At 51.4% G+C, this 25,906-nt stretch overlaps 2 protein-coding genes across 2 annotated transcripts in view; one reads left to right on the top strand and one right to left on the bottom strand.

The window, feature by feature from the left end:
• LOC145339325 (sialic acid-binding Ig-like lectin 9) overlaps positions 1-9,437 on the bottom strand; it is a 40,117-nt gene extending 30,680 nt beyond the window's left edge. Inside the window, exons 1-2 of the mRNA XM_080183753.1 lie at positions 9,243-9,437; positions 5,570-5,819 (exon numbers count right to left, since the gene is read on the bottom strand). Of these exons, the coding sequence (XP_080039879.1) occupies positions 5,570-5,819; positions 9,243-9,437 (445 nt within the window). The remainder of the gene's footprint in view (positions 1-5,569; positions 5,820-9,242) is intronic.
• Positions 9,438-15,177: 5,740 nt separating this feature from the next.
• Positions 15,178-16,287, top strand: LOC145339324 (chemerin-like receptor 1). Its single transcript, XM_080183752.1, has one exon. The coding sequence runs from the start codon at positions 15,178-15,180 to the stop codon at positions 16,285-16,287; it is 1,110 nt and encodes a 369-aa protein (XP_080039878.1).
• Positions 16,288-25,906: the final 9,619 nt, after the last annotated feature.

The raw sequence follows: 25,906 nt of genomic DNA, 5'->3' as shown, positions 1-25,906 counted from the left end.
ACCCTATTATAGAAAGGATATTATTAAACTAGAAAGAGTGCAGAAAAGATTTACTAGGATACTACCGGGACGTGATGGTTTGAGTTATAAGGAGAGGCTGGATAGACTGGGACTTTTTTCTCTGGAGTGTAGGAGGCTGAGGGGTGATCTTATAGAGGTCTATAAAATAATGAGGGGCATAGATCAGCTAGATAGTCAATATCTTTTCCCAAAGGTAGGGGAGTCTAAAACTAGAGGGCATTGGTTTAAGGTGAGAGGGGAGAGATACAAAAGTGTCCAGAGGGACAATTTTTTCACACAGAGGGTGGTGAGTGTCTGGAACGAGCTGCCAGAGGCAGTAGTAGAGGCGGGTACAATTTTGTCTTTTAGGCAGTTACATGGGTAAGATGGGTATAGAGGGATATGGGCCAATCGTGGACAATTGGGACTAGCTTAATGGTAAAAACAGGGCAGCATGGACAAGTTGGGCCAAACGGCCTGTTTCGATCTGGTGAACCCCGATGACTCTATGACCCTCACACTCACCCTTACACATTGGCTACAATCAGGTCAGCCATTATTTTATAGAATGGGGTAGCAGGCTAGATGGGCTAAGTGGCCTCCTCCTGACCCTTGTTCAGATGTTGGTGTGAAACAATGGTTTGACTTGATTTATTATTGTCACATATTTTGGCATACAGTGAAAAGTATTGTTTCTTGTGCGCTATACAAAGCATACTGTTCATAGAGAAGGAAAGGAGAGGGTGCAGAATGTAGTGTTACAGTCAGAGCGAGGGTGTAGAGAAAGATCAACTTAATGCGAGGTTGGTTCATTCAAAAGTCTGACAGCAGCAGGGAAGAAGCTGTTCTTGAGTCGGTCGGTACGGGACCTCAGACTTTTGTATCTTTTTTCCCTACGGAATACGGAAGAAGAGAGAATGTCCAGGGTGCGTGGGGTCCTTAATTATGCCGGCTGCTTTCCCAAGGCAGCAGGAAGTGTAGACAGAGCCAATGGATGGGAGGCTGGTTTGTGTGATGGATTAGATAAAGATCCCGATAGACGGACATAGATAGGCTGGGAGAATGGGCCAAAATCCGGCAGTTGGAGTTTAATGTGGATAAGTGTGAGGTTCTTCATTTTGGCAGAAAAAATAGAAAGGCAAATTATTATAAATGGAAAGCAGATTCAAAATGCATCCAGACAGAGGGATCTGGATGTCTGTGTTCATGGATCAGAGAAAGTTGGTGTGCAGGGGCAGCATGTAATTAAAAAAGGCAAATGGGATGTTGGTATTTATTGCAAAGGGATTGGAGCATAAAAGTAGAGAAGTGTTGTTGCGATTGTATCGGGTGTTGGTGTGACCACATCTGGAGTATTGTGTCCAATTCTGGCCTCCTTTATCTGAGGGAGGATGTGGTGGCTTTAGAGGCAGTTCAGAGGAAGTTCACCAGATAGATTCTGGGGATGAAAGGGTTGATGTGTGAGGAGAGATTAAAGAGTTTGGGCTTGTACTTGCTGGAGTTGAGAAGGGTGAAAGGGGATCTGAATGAGGTATAAGGGATTGATAAAGTAAATGTCAACCAAATGTTTCCCCTTGTGGGACAATCTCGAACAAGAGGTCACAGGTATAGGCTGTAGATTTACAACTGAGATAGTTGTATAATTACTTCTCCCAGAGGGTGGTGAATTTGTGGAGCTTGCTACCCCATGGCGCAGTGGAGTCTGAATCATTGAATGGTTTCAAGGAGGAGATAGATATATTTCTAATCTTAAAGGGATAAGGGGACATGGGGAACTGGTGGGGAGGTGGATTTGTGATCAGGGAGAGATCAGCCGTGATCTGATCGAACGCATTGCAGGTTTGAAGGGCTAAATTTGCTACTTCTGCTCCTAATTCCTATGTTCCTGTTCTGGTCGCATTTATCTGGCTGGGTCCAGTTCAGATACTTAAGAACATAAGAACATAAGAAATAGGAGCGGGAGTAGGCCAACTAGCCCTTCGAGCCTGCCCCGCCATTCAATAAGATCATGGCTGATCTGTCGTGGCTCAGTTCCACATTCCCGCCCTCTCCCCATAACCCTTAATCCCCTCTCTTATCAAAAGCCCATCTACCCGCGTCTTAAAAATATTTAGCGAGGCAGCCTCCACCACTTCAACGGGCAGAGAATTCCAGAGATTCACCACCCTTTGAGTGAAGAAGTTCCTCCTCAACTCCATTCTAAACCGCCCCCCCCCGCCCTTTATCTTGAGGCTATGCCCCCTAGTCCTACTGTCCTTTCTGAGCGGGAAGAGTCTCTGGACAATGGTAACCCCCAGGATGTTGATAGTGGGGGATTCAGTGATGGTAACCCCCAGGATGTTGATAGTCGGGGGGGATTCAGTGATGGTAACCCCCAGGATGTTGATAGTGGGGGGGATTCAGTGATGGTAACCCCCAGGATGTTGATAGTGGGGGGTTCAGTGATGGACCCCCCAGGATGTTGATAGTGGGGGGTTCAGTGATGGTAACCCCCAGGATGTTGATAATGGGGGGGATTCAGTGATGGTAACCCCCAGGATGTTGATAGTGGGGGGTTCAGTGATGGTAACCCCCAGGATGTTGATAATGGGGGGGATTCAGTGATGGTAACCCCCAGGATGTTGATAGTGGGGGGTTCAGTGATGGTAACCCCCAGGATGTTGATAATGGGGGGGATTCAGTGATGGTAACACCACTGAATGTCAAGGTTAGAGTGTCTCTGATTGGCGATGGTCAGTGCCTGGCATTTGTGTGGCATAAATGTTACTGATCGCTTGTCAGCCCGAGCTTGGATATTGTCCAGATCTTGTTGCAGTTGAACATAAGAACATAAGAAATAGGAGCAGGAGTAGGCCATCTAGCCCTTCGAGCCTGCCCCGCCATTCAATAAGATCATGGCTGATCTGTCGCTGCTCAGTTCCACTTTCCCGCCCTCTCCCCATAACCCTTAATCCCCTCGCTTATCAAAAACCCATCAACCCGCGTCTTAAAAATATTTAGCGAGGCAGCCTCCACCACTTCAACGGGCAGAGAATTCCAGAGATTCACCACCCTTTGAGTGAAGAAGTTCCTCCTCAACTCCGTTCTAAACCGCCCCCCCTTTATCTTGAGGCTGTGCCCCCTAGTCCTGCTATCCTTTCTGAGCGGGAAGAGTCTCTCCACCTCTATCCTATCCATCCCATTCATCATCTTACACATCTCAAAGAGATCTCCCCTCATTCTTCTAAACTCGAACAAGTACAAGCCTAGTTTATTCAGCCTCTCCTCATAGCTCAATCCCCTCATCTCCGGTATCAGCCTAGTAAACCTCCTCTGCACTCCCTCCAAGGCTAAAATATCCTTGCGTAAATACGGCGCCCAAAACTGCACACAGTACTCCAGCTGCAGCCTCACCAATGCCCTATACAGCTGCAGCAAGACCTCCCTACTTTTATATTCAATCCCCTTCGCTATGAAGGCCAGCATCCCATTTGCCTTCTTGATCACCTGCTGCACCTGCAGGCTGGGTTTTTGCGACTCATGCACAAGGACCCCCAGGTCCCTCTGCACCGTAGCATGCTGCAGCTTTTCGCCTTTTAAATAGTAATCCTTCCTACTATTTTTCCTGCCAAAGTGAATAACCTCACACTTGCTAACATTGTACTCCATCTGCCAGGTCCTCGCCCACTCGCTCAGCTTATCCAGATCCCTCTGCAGACTCTCCACACCCTCCGCACAATTTGCTTTTCCACTCATCTTGGTGTCATCAGCAAATTTCGACACCCTACACTCGGTTCCCTCCTCCAGATCATCTATATAAATGGTAAATAGCTGAGGCCCCAGCACCGATCCCTGGGGCACTCCACTAGTCACCAACCACCAATCAGAATAGCACCCATTGATACCAAACATGGACTGTTTCAGTCTCTGAGGAGTTGCAAATGGTGCTGGACATTACGCAATCATGGGTGAACTTCCTCATTTCAGACCTTACGAGGGAAGGATGGTTGTTAATGATTCAGCAGAGACTGGTTGGGCCTTGGACCCTATGCTGAGGAACTCCTGCAGAGGTGTCCTGGAGATGGCATTACTGACCCTCCACAACAATCTTCCCATCTACCAGGTATGACTCCAACCAGCTGAATGGATTCACGTTTGTTATTTGGCTGTGTGAATTGACAGGATTATGTCTGGTCCAGTGCAGAGAGAGGCCATTAGGCCCCTCTGCTCCATGCTAGTGTTCTTCCTCACACCCCTCTCCATCTCCCCCATCACCATCTACTCTTTCCCCCCTCATGAGTTTATCCAGCTTTCCCCCTGAAATACATCACTGCCATTCACCTCAACCACTCCCCATGGGAGCCAGTCCTACATTCTCCCCAGTCCCTGTTGGAGTGAGTTCCACATTCTCCCCTTTCCCCACTGTGCACAGTGTTCCGAGTGTGGGTCTAACCGAGGGATATGGAGACTGGAACTGTGCACAGTGCTTCGAGTGTGGGTCTAACCGAGGGATATGGAGACTGGAACTGTGCACAGTGCTCCGAGTGTGGGTCTAACCGAGGGATATGGAGATTGGAACTGTGCACAGTGCTCCGAGTGTGGGTCTAACCGAGGGATATGGAGACTGGAACTGTGCACAGTGCTCCGAGTGTGGGTCTAACCGAGGGATATGGAGACTGGAACTGTGCACAGTGCTCCGAGTGTGGGTCTAACCGAGGGATATGGAGACCGGAACTGTGCACAGTGCTCCGAGTGTGGGTCTAACCGAGGGATAGGGAGACCGGAACTGTGCACAGTGCTCCGAGTGTGGGTCTAACCGAGGGATATGGAGACTGGAACTGTGCACAGTGCTCCGAGTGTGGGTCTAACTAAGGGATAGGGAGACTGGAACTGTGCACAGTGCTCCGAGTGTGGGTCTAACCGAGGGATATGGAGACTGGAACTGTGCACAGTGCTCCGAGTGTGGGTCTAACCGAGGGATAGGGAGACTGGAACTGTGCACAGTGCTCCGAGTGTGGGTCTAACCGAGGGATATGGAGACCGGAACTGTGCACAGTGCTCCGAGTGTGGGTCTAACCGAGGGATATGGAGACCGGAACTTTGCACAGTTCTCCGAGTGTGGGTCTAACCGAGGGATATGGAGACTGGAACTGTGCACAGTGCTCCGAGTGTGGGTCTAACCGAGGGATATGGAGACCGGAACTGTGCACAGTGCTCCGAGTGTGGGTCTAACCGAGGGATATGGAGACCGGAACTGTGCACAGTGCTCCGAGTGTGGGTCTAACCGAGGGATATGGAGACCGGAACTGTGCACAGTGCTCCGAGTGTGGGTCTAACCGAGGGATATGGAGACTGGAACTGTGCACAGTGCTCCCAGTGTGCTAACCGAGGGATATGGAGACTGGAACTGTGCACAGTGCTCCGAGTGTGGGTCTAACTGAGGTTTAGTGTCTGCTGTCTGCTCGATGGAGTCAGTTTGACATTGACAGTGAGCTGGGTTTGAGGAGTGATGTCTTCAGATCAGGTTAGGTCGCTTACACAGAAATTTCACTGATTGTATTATATGTGATAACCACAGGTCTAATTATACCTTTCCTGCTCTGACAGTTCCTGATTAGGTTTTGCAAAACAAACGTTTCCGAGGAGAAGCTGTTTGAAGTTTGCTCAGACAAGTACTGGCTGTGAGAAGGAGGCATTTTCACTTCCAGAACAAGATTTTCAAGAATAACAATCGGAACATCAGCAGCGGATGAGTCAGACAGAGCCATCGCACTGAGAATCACATCCTGAACTCTGCTCAAATAGGTATTTAACAAAATCGTCAGCTTGGATTCTCCAACCTTTCGACAGGGCACAGAACCAAGGTGATGCAGCGAAAATAGACCTGAATCTGGGGGCGGGGGGTGGGGGCGGGTTGCAGGGCGGGGCAGTCATCGATATGTAACAGTCACTAATAAGTCCAACAGGGAATTCAGGAGAATCCACTTTACCCAGAGAGTGCGGAGAACATGGGAGTCAACCCCCACAGGGAGTGGGGAGAATGTGGGACTTGCTCCCATGGGGAGTGGGGAGAATGTGGGACTCGCTCCCACGGGGAGTGGGGAGAATGTGGGACTCGCTCCCACGGGGAGTGGGGAGAATGTGGGACTCGCTCCCACGGGGAGTGGGGAGAATGTGGGACTCACTCCCATGGGGAGTGGGGAGAATGTGGGACTCGCTCCCATGGGGAGTGGGGGAGAATGTGGGACTCGCTCCCATGGGGAGTGGGGAGAATGTGGGACTCGCTCCCACGGGGAGTGGGGAGAATGTGGGACTCGCTCCCACGGGGAGTGGGGGAGAATGTGGGACTCGCTCCCACGGGGAGTGGGGGAGAATGTGGGACTCACTCCCACGGGGAGTGGGGGAGAATGTGGGACTCGCTCCCACGGGGAGTGGGGAGAATGTGGGACTCGCTCCCACGGGGAGTGGGGAGAATGTGGGACTCGCTCCCACGGGGAGTGGGGAGAATGTGGGACGCGCTCCCACGGGGAGTGGGGGAGAATGTGGGACTCGCTCCCACGGGGAGTGGGGAGAATGTGGGACTCGCTCCCACGGGGAGTGGGGAGAATGTGGGACTCGCTCCCACGGGGAGTGGGGAGAATGTGGGACTCGCTCCCACAGGGAGTGGGGAGAATGTGGGACTCGCTCCCACGGGGAGTGGGGGAGAATGTGGGACTCGCTCCCACGGGGAGTGGGGGAGAATGTGGGACTCGCTCCCACGGGGAGTGGGGGAGAATGTGGGACTCGCTCCCACGGGGAGTGGGGAGAATGTGGGACTCACTCCCACGGGGAGTGGGGAGAATGTGGGACTCACTCCCACGGGGAGTGGGGGAGGTGAATGGTATCGAGGTATTTAAGCTGAATAAACACAAGAGGGAGAAAGAATTGGAAGGATATGGGGAAGATGAGGAGGGGGGTGGGTAGGAGGGTCTCGTCAGGGACACCAGCTCGGCGCAAAGAGGGTAGAATGGCTTCTCTCTACGCTGGACAATTCCATTTCTATATACGAGCATGAACCTTCTGCCATCCCCCATCCTGTACAGAGAGAGTACGTGATAGATTACACTTCCCCATATTGCCTCGGCAATCTAGAGTCAGAAACTTAGAGCCACAAGTCCAGACACAACTATCTGAGCAGGCAAATCCAGCAAGTCTCCATGAAATTTTTCATCCTTTTTTTAATTCATTGGCCCTCGGTGTTTCTGGCTGAGTGCCCACCCCAAGTTGCCCGAGGGCAGCTGAGAGTCACCCACATTGCTGTGGCTCTGGAGTCACATGTAGGCCAGACCGGGTAAGGATGGCAGATTTCCTTCCCCAACGGACATTCGTGAACCAGATGGGTTTTTTTCCTGACACTGGGTCCATGGTCATCAGTAGATTCTTAATTCCAGATTTTTTTTTATTGAATTCAAATTCCACCATCTGCCGTGGCGGGATTCGAACCCCGGGGTCCCCGGAACATTCGCTGAGTTTCTGGATTAATTGTCTAGATAATGCCATTGGACCATCGCCTGCCCCCAGGATCCTCAATGTCCTCACAACTGGGAAATGGAACAGGAGGAGGCCACTCAGCCCTATCCCTCCACATTGTGAGATTACCTCTCGTCTTTCATCCAACTTGGGTCGCGAATGTGGCACCGTTGTTTAAAAGGGGTAGAAGGGATAACCCGGGTAATCATAGGCCGCTGAGCTTAACGTCAGTGGTAGGGAAGTTGTTGGAGAGGATTCTTAGAGATAGGATGTGTGCGCATTTAGGACATAACAATCTCGTTCGTGACGGGTAAGGTCCATTCAAAAGTTTGATGGCAGCAGGAAAGAACAAAGAACAACACAGCACAGTAAACAGGCCCTTCGGCCCGACAAGCCCATGCTGCCATCTTAACATTCAGTGATACAAAAGAATATTCTAGTTAAGGATCAAGAGCCTCAGGACATTCCTGGGAATTAATAGATTCCTATCGGCCGTCCAACAGATTTTATGGATCTCCTGTCTCTTACGTTTGAGCTACTGGGGATCTTCCGTGAATGTCTGTATAATCTGTTGTATGTTTACTGATGTCCACAGGTGATTGGGTCTGCCTTGTTGTCCAACGAGGGGCACACACGCGGTGGATCGTGCAATGACAGCTCTTGGATGTTCCTTTGAGAGTTGCGTAGTGCTTCACATCGTTAGTGTGCGCTTAAACTGGACCAACTGACAGGCAACACGACAGCTCAGTGACTATCACTGTTTGCTGTGCAGTTACAGGGACCCGGGTCGGATCTCCGGCTTGGGTCGGTGTCTGTGGGAGTTTGCACATTCTCCCCGTGCTTGCGTGGGTTTTCTCCGGGTGCTCCGGGTTTCCTCCCACACCCCAAAAACGTGTTTTTAGGCTGATTGGTGTCAATAAATTGTCCCTAAATTAGTCCTCCCTTAATCTGGCGCACATATAATTCTCTAAATTTGCACCCCTTTATTGTGGAGTCCCTGAGATGTAGACAAAAGTCGTAGGTAGAAGGAGGATTGGAATGAGGCCCTCACTGAGTGTTAAAATGGGCGGCGCGGGCTTGTAGGCCAAAGGGCCTGTTTCCCGTGCTGTTCTTTGTTCAATTTCATCATTTCATCCCCAAATCTCGAAAGGGTTGGCGGGTGAGCCGCCATCTTGAACCCACTGCTGTTGAGGTGTAGGTACACCCACAGTGCTGTTAGGGAAGAGTTTCAGGATTTTGACCCAAGATCAGTGAAGGAACAGCTGATAAATTTCTAAGTCGGGATGATGGGTGACTTGGAGGGGAATCTCCAGGTGGGGGGTGTTCCCAGGTATCTGCTGCCCTTGTCCTTCCAGATGGTAGCAGTTACAGATTTGGAAGATGCTGCCTAAGGAGCCTTGGTGATGGCCAATCCCCCCTAACCTGATCACCTTTGGACACTAAGAGACAATTAGCATGGCCAATCCCCCTAACCTACACATCTTTGGACACTGAGGGGCGATTTAGCATGTCCAGTCCACCCTAACCTGCACATCTTTGGAGTGTGGGAGGAAACCGGCGCACCCAAAGGAAACCCATGCAGACACGGGGAGAACATGCAGACTCTGCAATCAGTGACCCAAGGCTAGAATTGAACCCAGCTTCTCAGCGCTGTGAGGCAACAATTCTACTAATATGCCACCGTGCTGCCGTCTGTTCTCATTAATATCTGTTTAAGTTTGATGGGATCCCGCCCACCCCCCCGGTTCACTCACTAAGTAGCAGGGAGACAAGGCCACTTGGTGTTTAATCGCTCCTTGTAGTTTAACCCTTGGAGTCCCGGTCTGGTTGAGGTAAGTGTACACTGCCTTCCCTCTGTGTATCCTTTCCAAATGAGTGGAGCCCAGAGTGTCCCTGGGTCTCTCCAGGTCAGGTCTCGCCAGGACGTCCCTGTGAGACTGAAAGGCCATTCCTCCCGTCCGTTTGAGCCTGTCTTTGTGTGATGTGCTTGCTCTGTAGCCTTGTTCAGCTACGGTGATTCAAGTGCTCATCTATCAGGTATCTGAAATGTTTTGAGGGTCCCTACCTCTCCCACCCTGTCAGGCAGCGAGTTCCAGATTGCCACCACCCTCTGGCTGAAAGAGTTTTTCTCCAAATCCCCTCTAAATCTCCTGCTCCTTATCTTCAATCTCTACCCCCCCTCCCCCCCGGTTACTGACCCCTCCACCAAGGGCAAAATTTCTTCCTACGTGACTCTCAACTGCCTCCAAAGGGATGGGCAATAAATGTTGACCCAGCCAGCGATTCCCGTGTCCCGTGAAGAAACAATAAAATAAAACGCCCCCCCATAATTTTGTACACCTCGATCAGGTGCCCCCTCAGCCTCCTCTGCTCTAACCCCAGCCTATCCCGCCTCTCCTCATAGCTGTAACTCTCCAGCTCAGGCAGCATCCTGGTGAACCTCCTCTGCACACCCTTCCTGTAGTGTGATGACCAGAACTGCAGACAGTACTCTAACTGTGGCCTAACCAGCGTTTTATACAGCTATGTCATAAACGTCCCCGCATCTATATTCTCGACTACCAGCTAATAAAGGCACAGTGGTTAGCACTGCGACCTCACAGCGCCTGGGACCTGAGTTCAATTGCCAGCTCGGGTCCCTGGCTGTGCAGAGACTGCACATTCTCCACGTGTCTGCGTGGGTTTCGTCCAGGTGCTCCGGTTTCCTCCCACAGTCTGAAAATGTGCAGATTAGGTGGACAGGCCATGTTAAATTGACCCTTAGTGTCCAAAGATGTGTGTGATAGGTGGATTGGCCGTGCTAAATTGCTCCTTAGTGTCAGGGGGGTCTAGCTAGGGTAAATACTTGGGGTTATGGGGAGAAGGTTATGGGATTGTGGTTAGTACAGACTCAATGGGCCGAATGGCCCTCATCTACACTGTAGGGACTCGATGATTCTTTGATCACATTTGCCTTCTTCACCACCTTATCCCACTGTCCTGCGGCTTTCTCAGATCTGTAGACATGACGGGCACTCCCTCAGCACTGACCCTCTGACAGTGTGGCACTCCCTCAGTACTGACCCTCTGACAGTGCAGCACTCCCTCAGCACTGACCCTCTGACAGTGTGGCACTCCCTCAGTACTGACCCTCTGACAGTGCGGCACTCCCTCAGCACTGACCCTCTGACAGTGTGGCACTCCCTCAGTACTGACCCTCTGACAGTGCGGCACTCCCTCAGCACTGACCCTCTGACAGTGCGGCACTCCCTCAGTACTGACCCTCTGACAGTGCGGCACTCCCTCAGCACTGACCCTATGACAGTGCGGCACTCCCTCAGCACTGACCCTCTGACAGTGCGGCACTCCCTCAGCACTGACCCTCTGACAGTGCGGCACTCCCTCAGCACTGACCCTCTGACAGTGCGGCACTCCCTCAGCACTGACCCTCTGACAGTGCGGCACTCCCTCAGCACTGACCCTCTGACAGTGCGGCACTCCCTCAGCACTGACCCTATGACAGTGCGGCACTCCCTCAGCACTGACCCTCTGACAGTGCGGCACTCCCTCAGCACTGACCCTCTGACAGTGCGGCACTCCCTCAGCACTGACACTCTGACAGTGCGGCGCTCCCTCAGTACTGACCCTCTGACAGTGCGGCACTCCCTCAGTACTGACTCTGTGGGGAGTGAATTATCTTTGGGTTTGATCATTCTGAGGTTGTGGTTTTCTGACAGACTGGCCCTGAGCAGACACAGACTGTTAAAACTGCAGGGTGCAGGCTGCATGGGGCAGGATGTGGTCATTCTTTTTGCACGTGTGTTAACCTCGCTCAGTGTCAGTGCTGTGCCTATCTGAGTATCTCATGTTACCATCTGTCTCCTTGCAATGGGGCAACATGTCCCTGTCTACCTCCACTCATCACTCACACACACACAAACAACACTGCCTCCATTCAGCGAGCTTCCAAACTGTGACCAAGACACCAGAGAGTGAGAGAGACAGAGAGAGAGAGAGAGAGAGAGACAGAGACAGAAAGAGAGAGAGACAGAGATAGAAAGAGAGAGAGACAGACAGAGACAGACAGAGACAGAGAGAGAGAGGGAGAGAGAGACAGAGAGAGAGAGAGGGAGAGAGAGAGATAGAGAGGGGGAGAGGGAGAGAGAGAGAGACAGAGAGAGAGAGAGACTGAGACAGAAAGAGAGAGAGAGGCAGAGACAGAGAGAGAGAGATAGATTGAGGTAAAGAGAGAGAGAGAGGCTGAGAGAGAGACAGAGAGAGAAAAAGAGCGAGAGACAGAGAGAGATTGAGAGAGAAAGAGGCAGAGAGGGACAGAGAGAGAGAGAGAGAGATAGACAGAGGGAGAGACAGAGATAGACAGAGAGAGAGACAGACAGCCAGAGACAGAGAGATTGACAGAGAGAGACAGAGAGTGAGTGACAGGGAGTGAGTGACAGAGAGAGAGAGACAGAGAGAAAGAGACAGAGAGTGAGACTGAGAGAGAGACAGAAAGACAGACAGAGGCAGAGAAAGAGAGAGACAGTGAGGGAGAGGGAGAGACAGAGAGAGAGAGAGATAGACAGAGGGAGAGAGACAGAGAGAGAAGCAGAGAGCGACAGAGACAAAGTGACAGGCAGAGAGAGAGAGAGTGGGAGAGAGAGAGAGCGAGACAGAGAGAGAACGAGAGACACGGAGAGAGACAGAGAGAGAACGAGAGACAGAAAGAGAGGGAGAGAGAGAGACAGTGACAGAGAGAGGGAGAGAAACAGAGAGAGAGAGAGTTAGAGAGACAGAGAGAGAGACAAAGAGAGACAGAGAGAGAGAGACAGAGAGAGATATATAGAGAGCGAGAGTGAGACAGAGAGACAGAGACAGGCAGAGAGAGAGACAGAAAGAGAGAGACAGAGAGAGGGATAAAAAGAGAGAGAGAGACAAAGGAGAGACAGAGAGAGAAAGACAGACAGAGAGGGAGTGAGGCAGAGTGAAGCAGACAGAGACAGAGAGCCACAGAGAGAGAGAGAGAGAGACATAGAGGGAGACACACACAGAGAGGGAGATACAGAGAGAGTTAAGAGAGAAATCAAGAGGGCAAAAAGGGGACATGAGATTGTTTTGTCGGATAGGCAAAGGAGAATCAAATTCCACAAATACATAAAGGGCAAAAGAGTAACAAGGGAGAGAGTCAGTGACAGTGAGGAAGGTTATCTCAGATTGCAACGGGATCTTGATCAATTGGGCTGGTGGGCTGACGAATGGCAGATGGAGTTTAATTTAGATAAATGTGAGGTGATGCATTTTGGTCGATTAAATCAGGGTAGGACTTACTCAGTTAATGGTAGGGCGTTGGGGAGAGTTACAGAACAAAGAGATCTAGGGCTACATGTTCATAGCTCCTTGAAAGTGGAGTCACAGGTGGACAGAGTGGTGAAGAAGGCATTCGGCATGCTTGGTTTCATCAGTCAGAACACTGAATACAGGAGTTGGGACATCTTGTTGAAGTTGTACAAGACATTGGTAAGGCCACACTTGGAATACTGTGTACAGTTCTGGTCACCCTGTTATAGAAAGGATATTATTAAACTAGAAAGAATGAGGATGTGACTTGTGCGGTAGACAGAGGGGAACCGGTGGATGTGGTGTTTCTCGATTTTCAGAAGGCGTTTGATAAGGTGTCGCACAAAAGGTTGCTTCAGAAGGTTAGGGGGCATGGAGTTGGGGGTAAGGTGTTAGCATGGATAGAGGATTGGTTGTCTAATAGGAGGCAGAGAGTTGGTATCAATGGGTACTATTCTGATTGGTGGTTGGTGACTAGTGGAGTGCCGCAGGGATCGGTGCTGGGGCCTCAGCTGTTTACCATTTATATAGATGATCTGGAGGAGGGGGCTGACTGTAGGGTAACTAAATTTGCTGATTACACAAAGATGAGTGGAAAGGCAAATTGCTGCAGAGGGATCCGGATAGACTGTGAGTGGGTGAGGACCTGGCAGATGGAGTACAATGTTAGCAAGTGTGAGGTTATCCACTTTGGCAGGAATAATAGTAGGAGGGATTACTATTTAAAGGGCAAAAAGCTGCAGCATGCTACGGTGAAGAGGGACCTGGGGGTCCTTGTGCATGAGTCGCAAAAACCCAGTCTGCAGGTGCAGCGGGTGATCAAGAAGGCGAATGGGATGCTGGCCTTCATAGCGAGGGGGATAGAATATAAAAGCAGGGAGGTCTTGCTGCAACTGTACAAGGCACTGGTGAGGCCGCAGCTGGAGTACTGTGTGCAGTTTTGGTCCACTTATTTGCAAAAAGATATATTGGCCTTGGAGGGAGTACAGAAAAGGTTCACCAGGCTGATACCGGAGATGAGGGGGTTAGCTTCTGAGGAGAGATTGAGTAGATTGGGCCTGTACTTGTTGGAGTTTAGAAGGCTGAGGGGGGATCTTATAGAGATTTACAAGATAATGATGGGGCTGGATAGGGTAGAGGTAGAGAGATTCTTTCTACTTAGAAAGGAAACCAGAACTAGAGGGCACAGACTCAAAATAAGGGGGGAGGACAGTTTAGAACAGAGTTGAGGAGGAACTTCTTCACTCAAAGGGTGGTGGATCTCTCGAATTCTCTGCCCGTTGAAGCAGTGGAGGCTACCTCGTTGAATATGTTTAAGTCACAGATAGATTTCTGATCGATAAGGGAATTAAGGGTTATGGGGAGAAAGCAGGAAAGTGGAACTGATCCACTTCAGATCAGCCATGATCTTACTGAATGGCGGGGCAGGCTCGAGGGGCTAGATGGCCTACTCCTGCTCCTATTTCTTATGTTCTTATTATGTATAGGGAGGGTGAGTGACAGAGTGGAGGAGATAGGGAGGGTGAGTGACAGAGTGGAGGAGATAGGGAGGGTGAGTGACAGAGTGCAGGTGATAGGGAGGGTGAGTGACAGAGTGCAGGGGATAGGGAGGGTGAGTGACAGAGTGCAGGGGATAGGGAGGGTGAGTGACAGAGTGCAGGGGATAGGGAGGGTGAGTGACAGAGTGGAGGAGATAGGGAGGGTGAGTGACAGAGTGGAGGGGATAGGGAGGGTGAGTGAGGATGTGGAGGTGATAAGGTTAGTGAAGGGATAGGGAGGGTATGGATTGAGGGGATAGGCAGGGTGTGTGAAGGTATGAAGGGGATAGGTAGGGTGAATGAGGGGATGGAGGATTTAGTGAGGATGAGTGAGGGATTGGAGGGGATATGAAAGGTGAGGGAGTGACGGGATAGGGAGGGTGAGTGAGGGATAGTGGGTGAGTGAGAAGGTGGACGAGATAGGGAGTGCGAGTGAGGGTGCAGAGGGGATAGGGAGGTTGACTGAGAGGATAAGGATCGTGAGTGAGGGAGTGGAGGGGATTGGAAGGGTGAGTGAGGGGGTGGAGGGGATAGGGTGGGTGTGTGAGGGGATAGGGAGGATAAGTGAGGGGGTAGAGAGGTTGAGTGAAGGGATAGGGAGGGTAAGGGATAGGGAGGGTGAGAAAGGGATTAGGGCGGGTGAGTGAGAGGATAGGGAGTGTGAGAGGATAGGAAGGGTGAGTGAGGAGAGAGGGAGGGTGTGAGGGGATAGGGAGGGTGAGTGAGGGGATAGGGAGGGTGTGAGGGGATAGGGAGGGTGAGTGAGGGGATAGGGAGGCTGAGTGAGGGAGTGAACAATGTTGATGAATGTTTCTCTCCTTCAGGTGTTGTATCTAAGATGGATGCCAACGATATTCTGCTGACCAATAGCAGTGAGGCTCAGGATGGCATGTCCGAAGATGGTGTTGCCACGGTGATGACGAAAATCAGCATGGCGATCTCCCTGGTGACCTGTGTCCTGGGCACACTGGGTAACGGCCTGGTCATCTGGGCCACGGTTTTCCATTTGAAGCGGACGGTGAACACGGTCTGGTTCCTGGGCCTCGCTTTGGCCGACTTTACCTACTGTCTGCTGTTGCCCCTCAGTGCTACCCACATGGCCATGGACTACCACTGGCCCTTCGGCTCTGCCCTCTGCAAGATCAACAGCGGCGTGGCGATGCTGACCATATTCGCCAGCGTGCTGACACTCACCGCCATCAGTTTGGACCGCTGTGTCTCCGTGGTGATGCCTGTCTGGTCCCAGAACCACCGGAGGCCACGCCTGGCCATCTTGGTCAGCCTGGCACTTTGGGGGATGGCCGCCGTCTTCAGTGTCCCGACCTTTGTGTACCGCGAAACTGCCTCCATGAATGAGTCAACCGCATGTTATACTAACTTTGCCACGATGGCGGAGGAGGCGGCCTTGGAGAATGCGTGGGAGAATGCATCAGAGGAGGGCTATGAAGCAGCTCTGGAGAAGTATGAGCGTGTCAGAACTTCCAGATTCCATGCGCTGGCCATCTTTCGCTTCCTGGTCGGGTTCCTCCTGCCCTTCCTGATTATTGGGGCCTGCTATCTTATCATTGGCCTCCAACTGTGGCGTAACCACATGGCTCCCAGCGGCAAGCCCTTCAAGGTCATTGCGGCCATCATTCTGACCTTCCTCCTGTGCTTCCTCCCCTTCTACACCTTCGTCTTCCTGGACATCTGGCACCCACCCGACCTGCCCCCCTCACTGGCACTGAGGGTGGGCTCGCCCCTCAGCACCAGCCTGGCATCCCTCAACAGCTGCCTCAACCCAATCCTCTACCTCTGTATGGGCCAGGACTTCAGGGAGAAGATCAAGAGGTCCCTGCGGAAGGTTCTGGAACAGGCCTTCGTGGAGGAGTCGGTGGCCTCCATCAGCAGCAGCCGAAACAGGACCAAGTCCATCTTAGTGGGGGACGAAGGCAGCACCTTGGTGTGACGCTGGGAGATCAGAGAGTTGGGGTGCCCTCCGAGGCTGCCCCAGCCACCATTCCGCTCCCCAAGTCCCATAATCACCCCCCGCAAGAAACCAAAAATCCATCTATCCCAGCCTTACGTATCTTCCTGTACAGAGTGTCCACAACTTTCTGGGGAAGAACATTCCAAAGCTTCACCACCTTCCATTTCTCCTCCTCCCTGTCCAAAACGGCCGCTCCCTTAACCAGAGCTTTTAGCCTCGCAATCCCCGCAGCCACCCCACCCCCCCACACCCCTCCCTCGATCCCCCCACAGCGTGTTTGTTTCCACTGGTTGGGGAATCTATCTCTGAGTGTCCAACCCGCAGTGACTCAATCATTATATTCTCATTAACAATCGGGGTAGTGTGTCTACTGGGGAGGGGGGGAGCATTCTGGAATTCCATCTCCACACCTCGCACACAGACAGAGGGACAGAGGGACAGAGGGAGAGAGAGAGGGGGAGAGGCAGAGAGACGGAAAGAGAGACAGAGAGATGGAGAGAGACGGAGAAAGAGAGGTGGGGGGAGAGAGGGACGGAGAGAGGGGGAAAGAGAGGGAGAGACGGAGACAGAGAGAGAGACAGAGACAGAAAGAGAGGGAGAGAGACAGACGGAGAGAGAGGGAGAGACGGAGACAGGGACAGACAGAGAGAGACAGACGGAGAGAGGGAGAGAGAGGGAGAGATGGAGACAGAGAGAGAGAGACAGAGATGGAGAGAGAGGGAGAGAGACAGAGGCGGAGAGAGAGGGAGACAGAGAGGGAGAGATGGAGACAGAGAGACAGAGACAGAGAGACAGAGACAGAGACAGAGACGGAGAGAGGGAGAGACGGAGAGTGAGGGAGAGTGAGGGAGAGAGAGGGAGAGACGGAGACAGAGAAAGAGAGAGAGACGGAGAGAGAGTGTTGATTATACCAGGGGACGTTGCTATGTGATGACGCTGTGCCATTAACAGATGTATTTTTAATTTTGTTTATCTGTGTTTTTATGCAGGCCTGGCCTTTTTGATTTGTTACTGAACTGTCCTGAACCAGTATCTTTTAATGTCACTGAAGCAATGGGAATCTTGTGTTATTTTTAATCAGGGCCTCACGCAGTGACCTTTTGGAGAGGTGTTTTTTCTCCCTCACAGGAGAAATCCAAAGGATTTTTAACTTTCGTTTAGGCAGAAGCTGGTTGTGCCGCAGGCTGGAAGCAGTGTTTCATAGAAACTAGAACAGGAGGAGGCCAATTGGCCCTCTGAGCCCGCTCTGCTATTCATTATAATCATGGCTGATCATCAAATTCAATATCCTGACACCCTCCCCCCCCTTCCCCCCATATCCCGTTAGCCCCAAGAGCAATATCTAATTTCTTCTCAAAATCACACAATGGCCTTAACTACATTGACCGCTCTCTGGGTAAAGAAACTTCTCCTCCCCTCAGTCCTGAAAGGTTTACCCCTTATCCTCAAACTATGGCCCCTGGTTCTGGACTCCCCCCCCCACCATCACGAACATTCTTTCTGAATCGACCCTGTCTAACCCTGTTAGAATTTTATAAGTTTCTATCAGATCCCCTCCTCACTCTTCTAAACTCCAGTGAATAGAATCCTAACCCACTTAGTCTCTCCTCATATGACAGACCTGCCATCCCAGGAATCAGCCTGGTAAACCTTTGCTGTGCTCCCTCTATAACAAGGACATCCTTCCTCAGATAAGGAGACCAAAACTGTACACTGTAGTCCAGATGTGGTCTCACCAAGGCCCTCTACAATTGCAGCAAAACATCCTTCTCCCTATACTCAAATCCTCTCGCTATAAAAGCCAACATACCATTGCCTTCTTTACTGCTTTCTATACACGTACACTTACTTTCAGCAACTGATGCGCCAAGGTCTCGTTGAGTATCCACCTCTCTCAATTTACAGCTATTCAACAATCTGTCTTCCTATTATTGCTCCCAAAGTGGATAACCTCACATTTATCCACATTATACTGCATCTGCCCACACACTCAGCCTGTCCAAATCACACTGAAGCATCCCTGTATCCTCCTCACAGCTCACCCTCCCACCCAACTTTGTGACATCTGCAAATCTGGGGATAATACATTTCATTCCCACTTCCAGATCATTAACATATAACGTGAACAGTTGGGGTCCCAGCACAAATCCCATCAGAACCCCACTTGTCTGACTGCCAATCAGAAAAAGACCCATTTATGCCAACTCTTTGCTTCCTGTCTCTCTATTTCCGTGCCTCACTCTCTGGCACTGGAAATTCTGCTGCCTGTGGCTGGCTAGCTAAAAGCTGGAGACAAGTGGTGCCTCAAGTGAGCCGAAAGTTCCAGCACTGGGAAGTCTCAATTCTGTATCCAAAGGAGTAATTCACAGCAGGTGTTGTAAAGCTGCAGGATCCGGCATCATGGAGGCATACTTGCTTTCTGTGCTAAGCCTGTCTGCTTGTGAGATCTGTTTATGTTGGGACAGTATTCTTAGTGGCTAAGATTGATAAACTGTAATAGTTGTGTTTTTTGTAATTGGTAAAAGTTATTGCTAATTTTTCTTTCTATGTCTTAACTAGATTCTTAAATAAACTGTTTGATAAAAGCTCCCTAGTGGGTCAACTGAATTATACCTGGAGTGAAAAGATCTTTTGCTTACCCTTGCCAAATTCAGAGTGCAGAATCTATGGTCTAGGCTGACTTTATAAAATACCCTGGGCTTGCTGACCTGGGTGAGAACTGCTAACTTGTGCTAATGAAAAACTCACACATCAACTAGCGACATCAGAGCGCCGGAGACTAACATTCCTCGATTCACCAGTCACTGAACGATACAGAGAAACGCTCCACCAAATCTCTCTCCGCGTTACACTGCCTCTGCCGTCACTTTAGCACGCCTTATTGTGGTGCAAGAGGAGACCATTCAGCCCATCGAGTTCCTGATATCCCACCGCAGAGCAATCCACTCTGCGCTCTACCAAATCTCATTTCCTCTGTGGAAACCATCTCCAGCTTCTCCGACTCCAACCTCGGAGCTAAAATCCCTGATTCCCTGACAGCCAATCCTTCTCTCCCATCGTGTGGATAGAGTTTGAGTATTTCCCCATGATTGACTGGGGCGGGGGGGTGGGGGGGGGTGGGGGGGGGGGGGGGTGATATATGCGATTGTGTACGTGTCTCTGTATCACCACACATTTGTCGCTCTGTCTCCACGTACCTGAGGTGCGCCGGGCAGTGTGTACACGTTCCACTTGCCTACATCAGATATAGGGTTGGCCATTCGGTTCATCCAGCCCCTTCCTGCTCCTGCCCCACTATCCATTAAGATCAACACTCATCTCCACAAAATCGCACAATTGCCTGGGCACAGCAGGAGGCCATTCATCCCACTGGCTCTGTGCTAGCCCTCCATGGGAACTACACGCCCAAGATATCCCTTCCCACAGCTTCTTCCCGTCACCCTGAACATTCTTCCTGATCAGATTGCGATCCAGTTCTCTTTTGAAATCCCTCGATGGGGAGACTGGGACGGACGAGGTTCGCTCTCAGGTAGGGGAGGACCGCAGGCAGTATGGGAGGGAGGTTAGACAGGCGGTGGAGATGGGAAATGCCCAGACTGAGGGGCTGGTGTATATATTTTAATGCAAGGAGTGTAGTGAATAAGGTAGATAAGCTTAGGGCGTGGATTGCTGTTTGGGATTGTGATGTGGTGGCCATTACGGAGACTTGGATGTCTCAGGGACAGGACTGGGTACTTCAGGTGCCAGGTTTCAGGTGCTTCAGGAAGGACAGGGAGGGTGGCAGAAGGGGTGGTGGAGTGGCACTGTTGATCAGGAACAGTGTCATGGCTGCAGTGAAAGAGGATGTTGTGGAGGGACTGTCTACAGAGTCTCTGTGGGTGGAAGTTACAAACAGCAAAGGGTCGAAAACTTTGCTGGGTGTAATCTATAGGCCGCCCAATAGTGACAGGGAAGTTGAAGTGCAAATAGGGAAACAGATTCTGGAGAGATGTTTTAATAACAGAGTTGTCGTGATGGGAGACTTCAATTTCCCAAACATCGACTGGAATATCCCTAGGGTAAGGGGTTTGGATGGGGAGGAGTTTGTTAGGTGTGTTCAGGAAGGTTTCCTGACACAGTATGTGGATAAGCCTACGAGAGGAGAGGCTGTACTTGACCTGGTACTGGCGAATGAACCAGGGCAGGTGATGGATCTTTCGGTAGGAGAGCATCTTGGAAATGGTGACCATAATTCTATCTCCTTCACAATTGCATTGGAACGAGATAGGATCAGGCAGGCTAGGAAGGTGTTTGTCTGGGGTAAGGGGAGATACGAAGAAGTCAGGAAGATACTTGGACAAATAAACTGGAAGGAGGCGTTCTTAGGGAAAAGTACCGAAGGAAGGTGGCAGATATTCAAGGAATGTGTGTCTAGAGCTCTGAATGACAACGTTCCGATGAGACGAGGGGGGTTTGGTGGGTCGAGGGAACCGTGGTGCACAAAGGCTGTGTTGAACCTAGTCAGGAGGAAAGGGAAGGTGTATAAGAGGTTCAGGGAATTAGGAGATGTTAAAGATCTTGAGGAGTATAAGGACTGTAGGAGGGAACTTAAAAGGGAAATTAGGAGAGCCAGAAGGGGTCATGAGAAGACCTTGGCGGGTAAGATTAAGGAGAATCCCAAGGCCTTCTATAAATATGTGAAAGGTAAAAGGATAAGAAGAGAAGGGATAGGACCTATAAAAGGTGAGGGGGGAAAGGTTTGTGTGGAACCAGAAGAAATGGCAGAGGTACTTAACGAGTACTTCGCCTCAGTATTCACAGTGGAAGCCGATCTGGGAGATTTTGTTATGGATTTGCAGCAGATGGAAAAGATTGAGTACGTGAATATTAAGGAGGAGGATGTGTTGGAACTTTTGAATTCTATCAAGGTAGATAAGTCGCCTGGACCAGATGGGATGTATCCCAGGATACTGTGGGAGGCGAGGGAAGAGATTGCAGAGCCCCTGGCGATGATCTTTGCGTCGTCAATGGAGATGGGAGGGGTTCCGGGGGATTGGAGGATTGCGGATGTAGTTCCTATTTTCAAGAAAGGGAACAGAGATAGCCCGGGAAATTACCGACCGGTGAGTCTGACCTCAGTAGTTGGCAAGCTGATGGAGAGGCTTCTGAGGGACAAGATTTACGAACATTTGGAGAGGTTTGACATGATCAGGAATAGTCAGCATGGATTTGTCAAGGGCAGGTCGTGCCTTACAAGCCTAGTTGAGTTCTTCGATAATGTGACTGAACACATTGACGAAGGAAGTGCCGTGGACGTAGTGTACATGGACTTCAGCAAGGCGTTTGATAAGGTCCCCCATGCAAGACTTCTTGAGAAGGTGAGAGGGCATGGGATCCAAGGGCCTTTGGCCTTGTGGATCCAGAACTGGCTTGCCTGCAGAAGGCAGAGAGTGGTTGTGGATGGGGCTTTTTCTGAATGGAGGTCAGTCACCAGTGGAGTGCCTCAAGGATCTGTTCTGGGACCCTTGTTGTTTGTCATTTTCATAAATGACCTGGATGAGGAAGTGGAGGGATGGGTAAGTAAGTTCGCTGATGACACTAAGGTCGGTGGTGTTGTGGATGGTCTGGAAGGATGGCAAAAGTTGCAGCAGGACATAGATAGGATGCAGGACTGGGCGGAGAAGTGGCAGATGGACTTCAACGCGGATAAATGTGTAGTCGTCCATTTTGGCAGAACCAACGGGATGAACGAGTACACTATCAAGGGCAGAAGTCTGAGTAGTGTTGAAGAGCAGAAGGATCTAGGGGTCCGGGTCCACAGGACTCTTAAATCGGCCTCGCAGGTGGAGGAGGTGGTCAAGAAGGCGTATGGTGTACTGGCCTTCATTAATCGAGGGATTGAGTTTAGGAGTCGGGAGGTAATGCTGCAACTTTATAAGACCCTTGTCAGGCCTCATTTAGAGTATTGTGCGCAGTTCTGGTCGCCTCACTATAGGAAAGATGTAGAAGCTATTGAGAGGGTACAGAGGAGATTTACAAGGATGTTGCCTGGACTGGGAGGCAAGCCTTATGAAGTTAGGTTGAGGGAGCTGGGACTCTTTTCCCTGGAGAGACGAAGGTTGAGAGGCGACCTGATAGAAGTTTACAAAATGTTGAGAGGAATAGATAGGGTGGATTCTCAGAGGCTATTTCCCCGGTTTGAAATGGTTGCTACGAGAGGACACAGATTTAAGGTGCGGGGAGGAAGGTTCAGAAGTGATGTTAGGGGTAAGTTTTTCACTCAGAGGGTGGTGAGTGAATGGAATCGGCTGCCGTCAGTGGTGGTGGAGGCGAACTCGCTGGGGGCTTTTAAAAGACTTCTGGATGAGTATATGGGGTTTAATGGGATTGGGGGTTATAGATAGGTCTGTAGGTTGGTAGGTGTTGATGTGATCGGCGCAACTCGTGGGCCGAAGGGCCTGTTTGTGCTGTAGTGTTCTAAGTTCTATGATTGAATCTGCCTCCCCCACACTCTCGGATTCCCCGATCCTGACCACTCACTGGGTGGGAAAGTTTCTCCTCCAGTCCCCCTCGCTTCTGTCTCCAATCACCTTCCCTCTGTGTCCCCCTGCTTCCCGATCCCCCTGACGATGGGGACAGTTCCTCCCCCCCCCCCCGCGCCCCCCCCCCCCCCGCGCCCCCCCCCCCACCCCCCGCGCCCCCCCGCCCCCCCCCCCCCCCCCCCACCGTCTCGGGGCCCCTCGTGATTTTGAGCACCTCAATCAAATCTCCCTCTCCACCTTCTCCCTCCCCCTGGAGAATATTCCCAACTTCTCCCACTGGACTGAAAGTCATCATCCCAGGAACCATTCTCAGCAATCATTTCTGCACCCTCTTTCTCTCGGAATCTGCCTCACTCCCTCTCTCTCTCTCTCTGTCTCTCCCTTTCTCATTCTCCGTCCCCCTCTCGCTTTCTCCGTCTCTCTCTGTATCTCTCTCTGTCTCTCTCTGTATCTCTCTCTCTCTATGTGTCTCTCATTGTGTGTGTGTGTTTTTCTCTCCCTCTCTCTCTCTCGGCACGGGAGCACAGTGGGTTAGCACTGCTGCTTCACCGCTCCAGGGACCTGGGTTCGATTCCCGGCTCGGGTCACTGTCTCTGTGGAGTTTGCACATTCTCCGCGTGGGTTTCCTCCAGGGGCTCCAGTTTCCACCCACAATCCAAAGATGTCTGGGTTAGGTTGATTGGACATGCTAAGAAATTGCCCTTAGTGTCCTGGGATGTGTAGGTTAGAGGGATTAGTGGGTAAAATATGTAGGGATATGGAGGTAGGGGGCCTGGGTGGGTTTGTGGTTGGTGCAGACTCGATGGGCCAAATGGCCTATTTCTGTACTGTAGGGTTTCTATCTCTCCCTGTGTCTGTTTCTGCTCGTCTCTCTCTCTCTATCTCTCCCCCCCATCTCAGTCTCTCCCTTTCTTTCTTTCTCTCCCCATCTCTCTCTTTCTTGCTTTCTCTCTCCCCCCGTTCTCTCTCTCCCTCCGTCTGTCTCTCCGTCTCTCTATCCCTGCCTGACTCTCTCTTTCTCCCCTTCTCTCCCCATCTAGCTCTCTTTTTCTTTCCCCATCTCTCTCCCCATCTTTCTTCCTCTGTCCTTCTCCTCATCTCCCTCTTTACCCTGTCTCACTCTCTTTCTCTCTCCCCATTACTGAATGTCTCCATCCCTGTCTCTCTCTCTCTCTCCGCCTCTGCCTTCTCTCTCTCTTTCTCTGCGTCTCTTTCTCTCTCCCCATCTCTCTCTCTCCCCCTCTCCAGCACTGTCTCTCTCTCTCTCTCTCTCCAGCACTGTCTGTCTCTCTCTCTCTCTCTCCATCTCAGTATCTCCGTCTGTCTCTCTGTCTCTATCTCTGTCTCTCTCCGTCTCAGTCTCTCTGTCTCTATCTCTGTCTCTCTCTCCGTCTCAGTCTCTCTGTCTCTATCTCTGTCTCTCTCTCCGTCTCAGTCTCTCTGTCTCTATCTCTGTCTCTTTCTCCATCTCAGTCTCTCTGTCTCTATCTCTGTCTCTCCATCTCTCTCTCTCCGTCTCAGTCTCTCTGTCTCTCTCTCTCTGCCTCTCTGTCTCCATCTTTAAGACACTCCTCAAATTCCGACCTCTTTGGCTGAACTTTGGGTCGCTGTACCCCGATATCTCCGTGTGTGATGCGGGATCGCACTGTGCACTCTAACTGTCCCCTGTCACACCTCGGGGCTGTTTCACACAGTCAGAATCGTTGTGTAAAGAGTTGTTATTAATTACAGACCTGTTTGTGAGCTGAGTTTTCCCAGGGTTTTCACACCGATCCTGGGGTGTCGAGTCCGGAATGATCCACAATCCTCCGGTTTGAGTCTCTTGCTGCCACCTCCGGCACCCCCCCGACCCCAGGGGAAGGGTAGGTCGAAGTGGGAGGGGGGAGGGTGGGTCGAAGTGGGGTCGGGGGGGGAGGTGTCGAGGAGGGAAAGGCTGGTTGCCTCATCCTGGGTTAGTGAGCAGGACCCTCACTCCTCCCCCCGGACCCCATGGTTCGCTGCAGAGGTGCAGACCCCAAGGCTCCCGAGAAACTGACCCATGACCTTTCACACCGTCACAGGTTAGGGTCTCAGGGACCACGGAACCCGCGAGCACCGGGGAGGGCGGTGGGGGGGAGGGGGGTGGGTAGTATCGGCAGGCTCCACAGCAGGGCTATTTCCATCTGAGGTCAACCTCGGCCCAAATATTACCCAGAATCCCACTGGATAATCAACGTCCACTCCCAGACCAACCAAATCCCTCCTCACACCCGCCACTCCCCACTATCTCCATTATCTCCTCCAGTCCCCTACACCCCCTCCCTATCTCTGTAACCTCCTCCAGCCCCTACACACCCTCCCTATCTCTGTAACCTCCTCCAGCCCCTACACCCCTCCTTATCTCTGTAACCTCCTCCAGTCCCCACATCCCTCCCTATCTCTGTAACCTCCTCCAGTCCCTCCATCCCTCCCTATCTCTGTAATCTCCTCCAGTCCCTCCACCCCTCCCTATCTCTGTAACCTCCTCCAGCCCCTACACCCCCTCCCTATCTCTGTAACTTCCTCCAGCCCCTACACCCTCCCTATCTCTGTAACCTCCTCCAGCCCCTACCCCCCTCCCTATCTCTGTAGCCTCCTCCAGCCCCTACACCCCTCCCTATCTCTGTAACCTCCTCCAGCCCCTACACCCCTCCCTATCTCTGTAACCTCCTCCAGCCCCTACACCCCTCCCTATCTCTGTAACCTCCTCCTCCAGCCCCTGCACCCCTCCCTATCTCTGTAACCTCCTCCAGCCCCTACACCCCCTCCCTATCTCTGTAACTTCCTCCTCCAGCCCCTGCACCCCTCCCTATCTCTGTAACCTCCTCCAGCCCCTCCACCCCTCCCTATCTCTGTAACCTCCTCCAGCCCCTACATCCCTCCCTATCTCTGTAACCTCCTCCGGCCCCTACACCCCTCCCTATCTCTCTTAGTAAGTGTGTAGAAGACTGTGTGACAAAGAAGTAAATCTGTGTGTTCACCAACCGGAAACCATGGATGAACAGGGAAATCCACTGCTTGCTGAAGTCCAGGTCTGAGGCGTTCAAGTCAGGCGACCC

The sequence above is a fragment of the Carcharhinus amblyrhynchos genome, unplaced genomic scaffold, assembly GCF_965287045.1.
Source record: "Carcharhinus amblyrhynchos unplaced genomic scaffold, sCarAmb.v2.hapA scaffold_405, whole genome shotgun sequence".
Classification (NCBI taxonomy): domain Eukaryota; kingdom Metazoa; phylum Chordata; class Chondrichthyes; order Carcharhiniformes; family Carcharhinidae; genus Carcharhinus; species Carcharhinus amblyrhynchos.
This window is presented reverse-complemented; position numbering and strand designations above follow the sequence as displayed.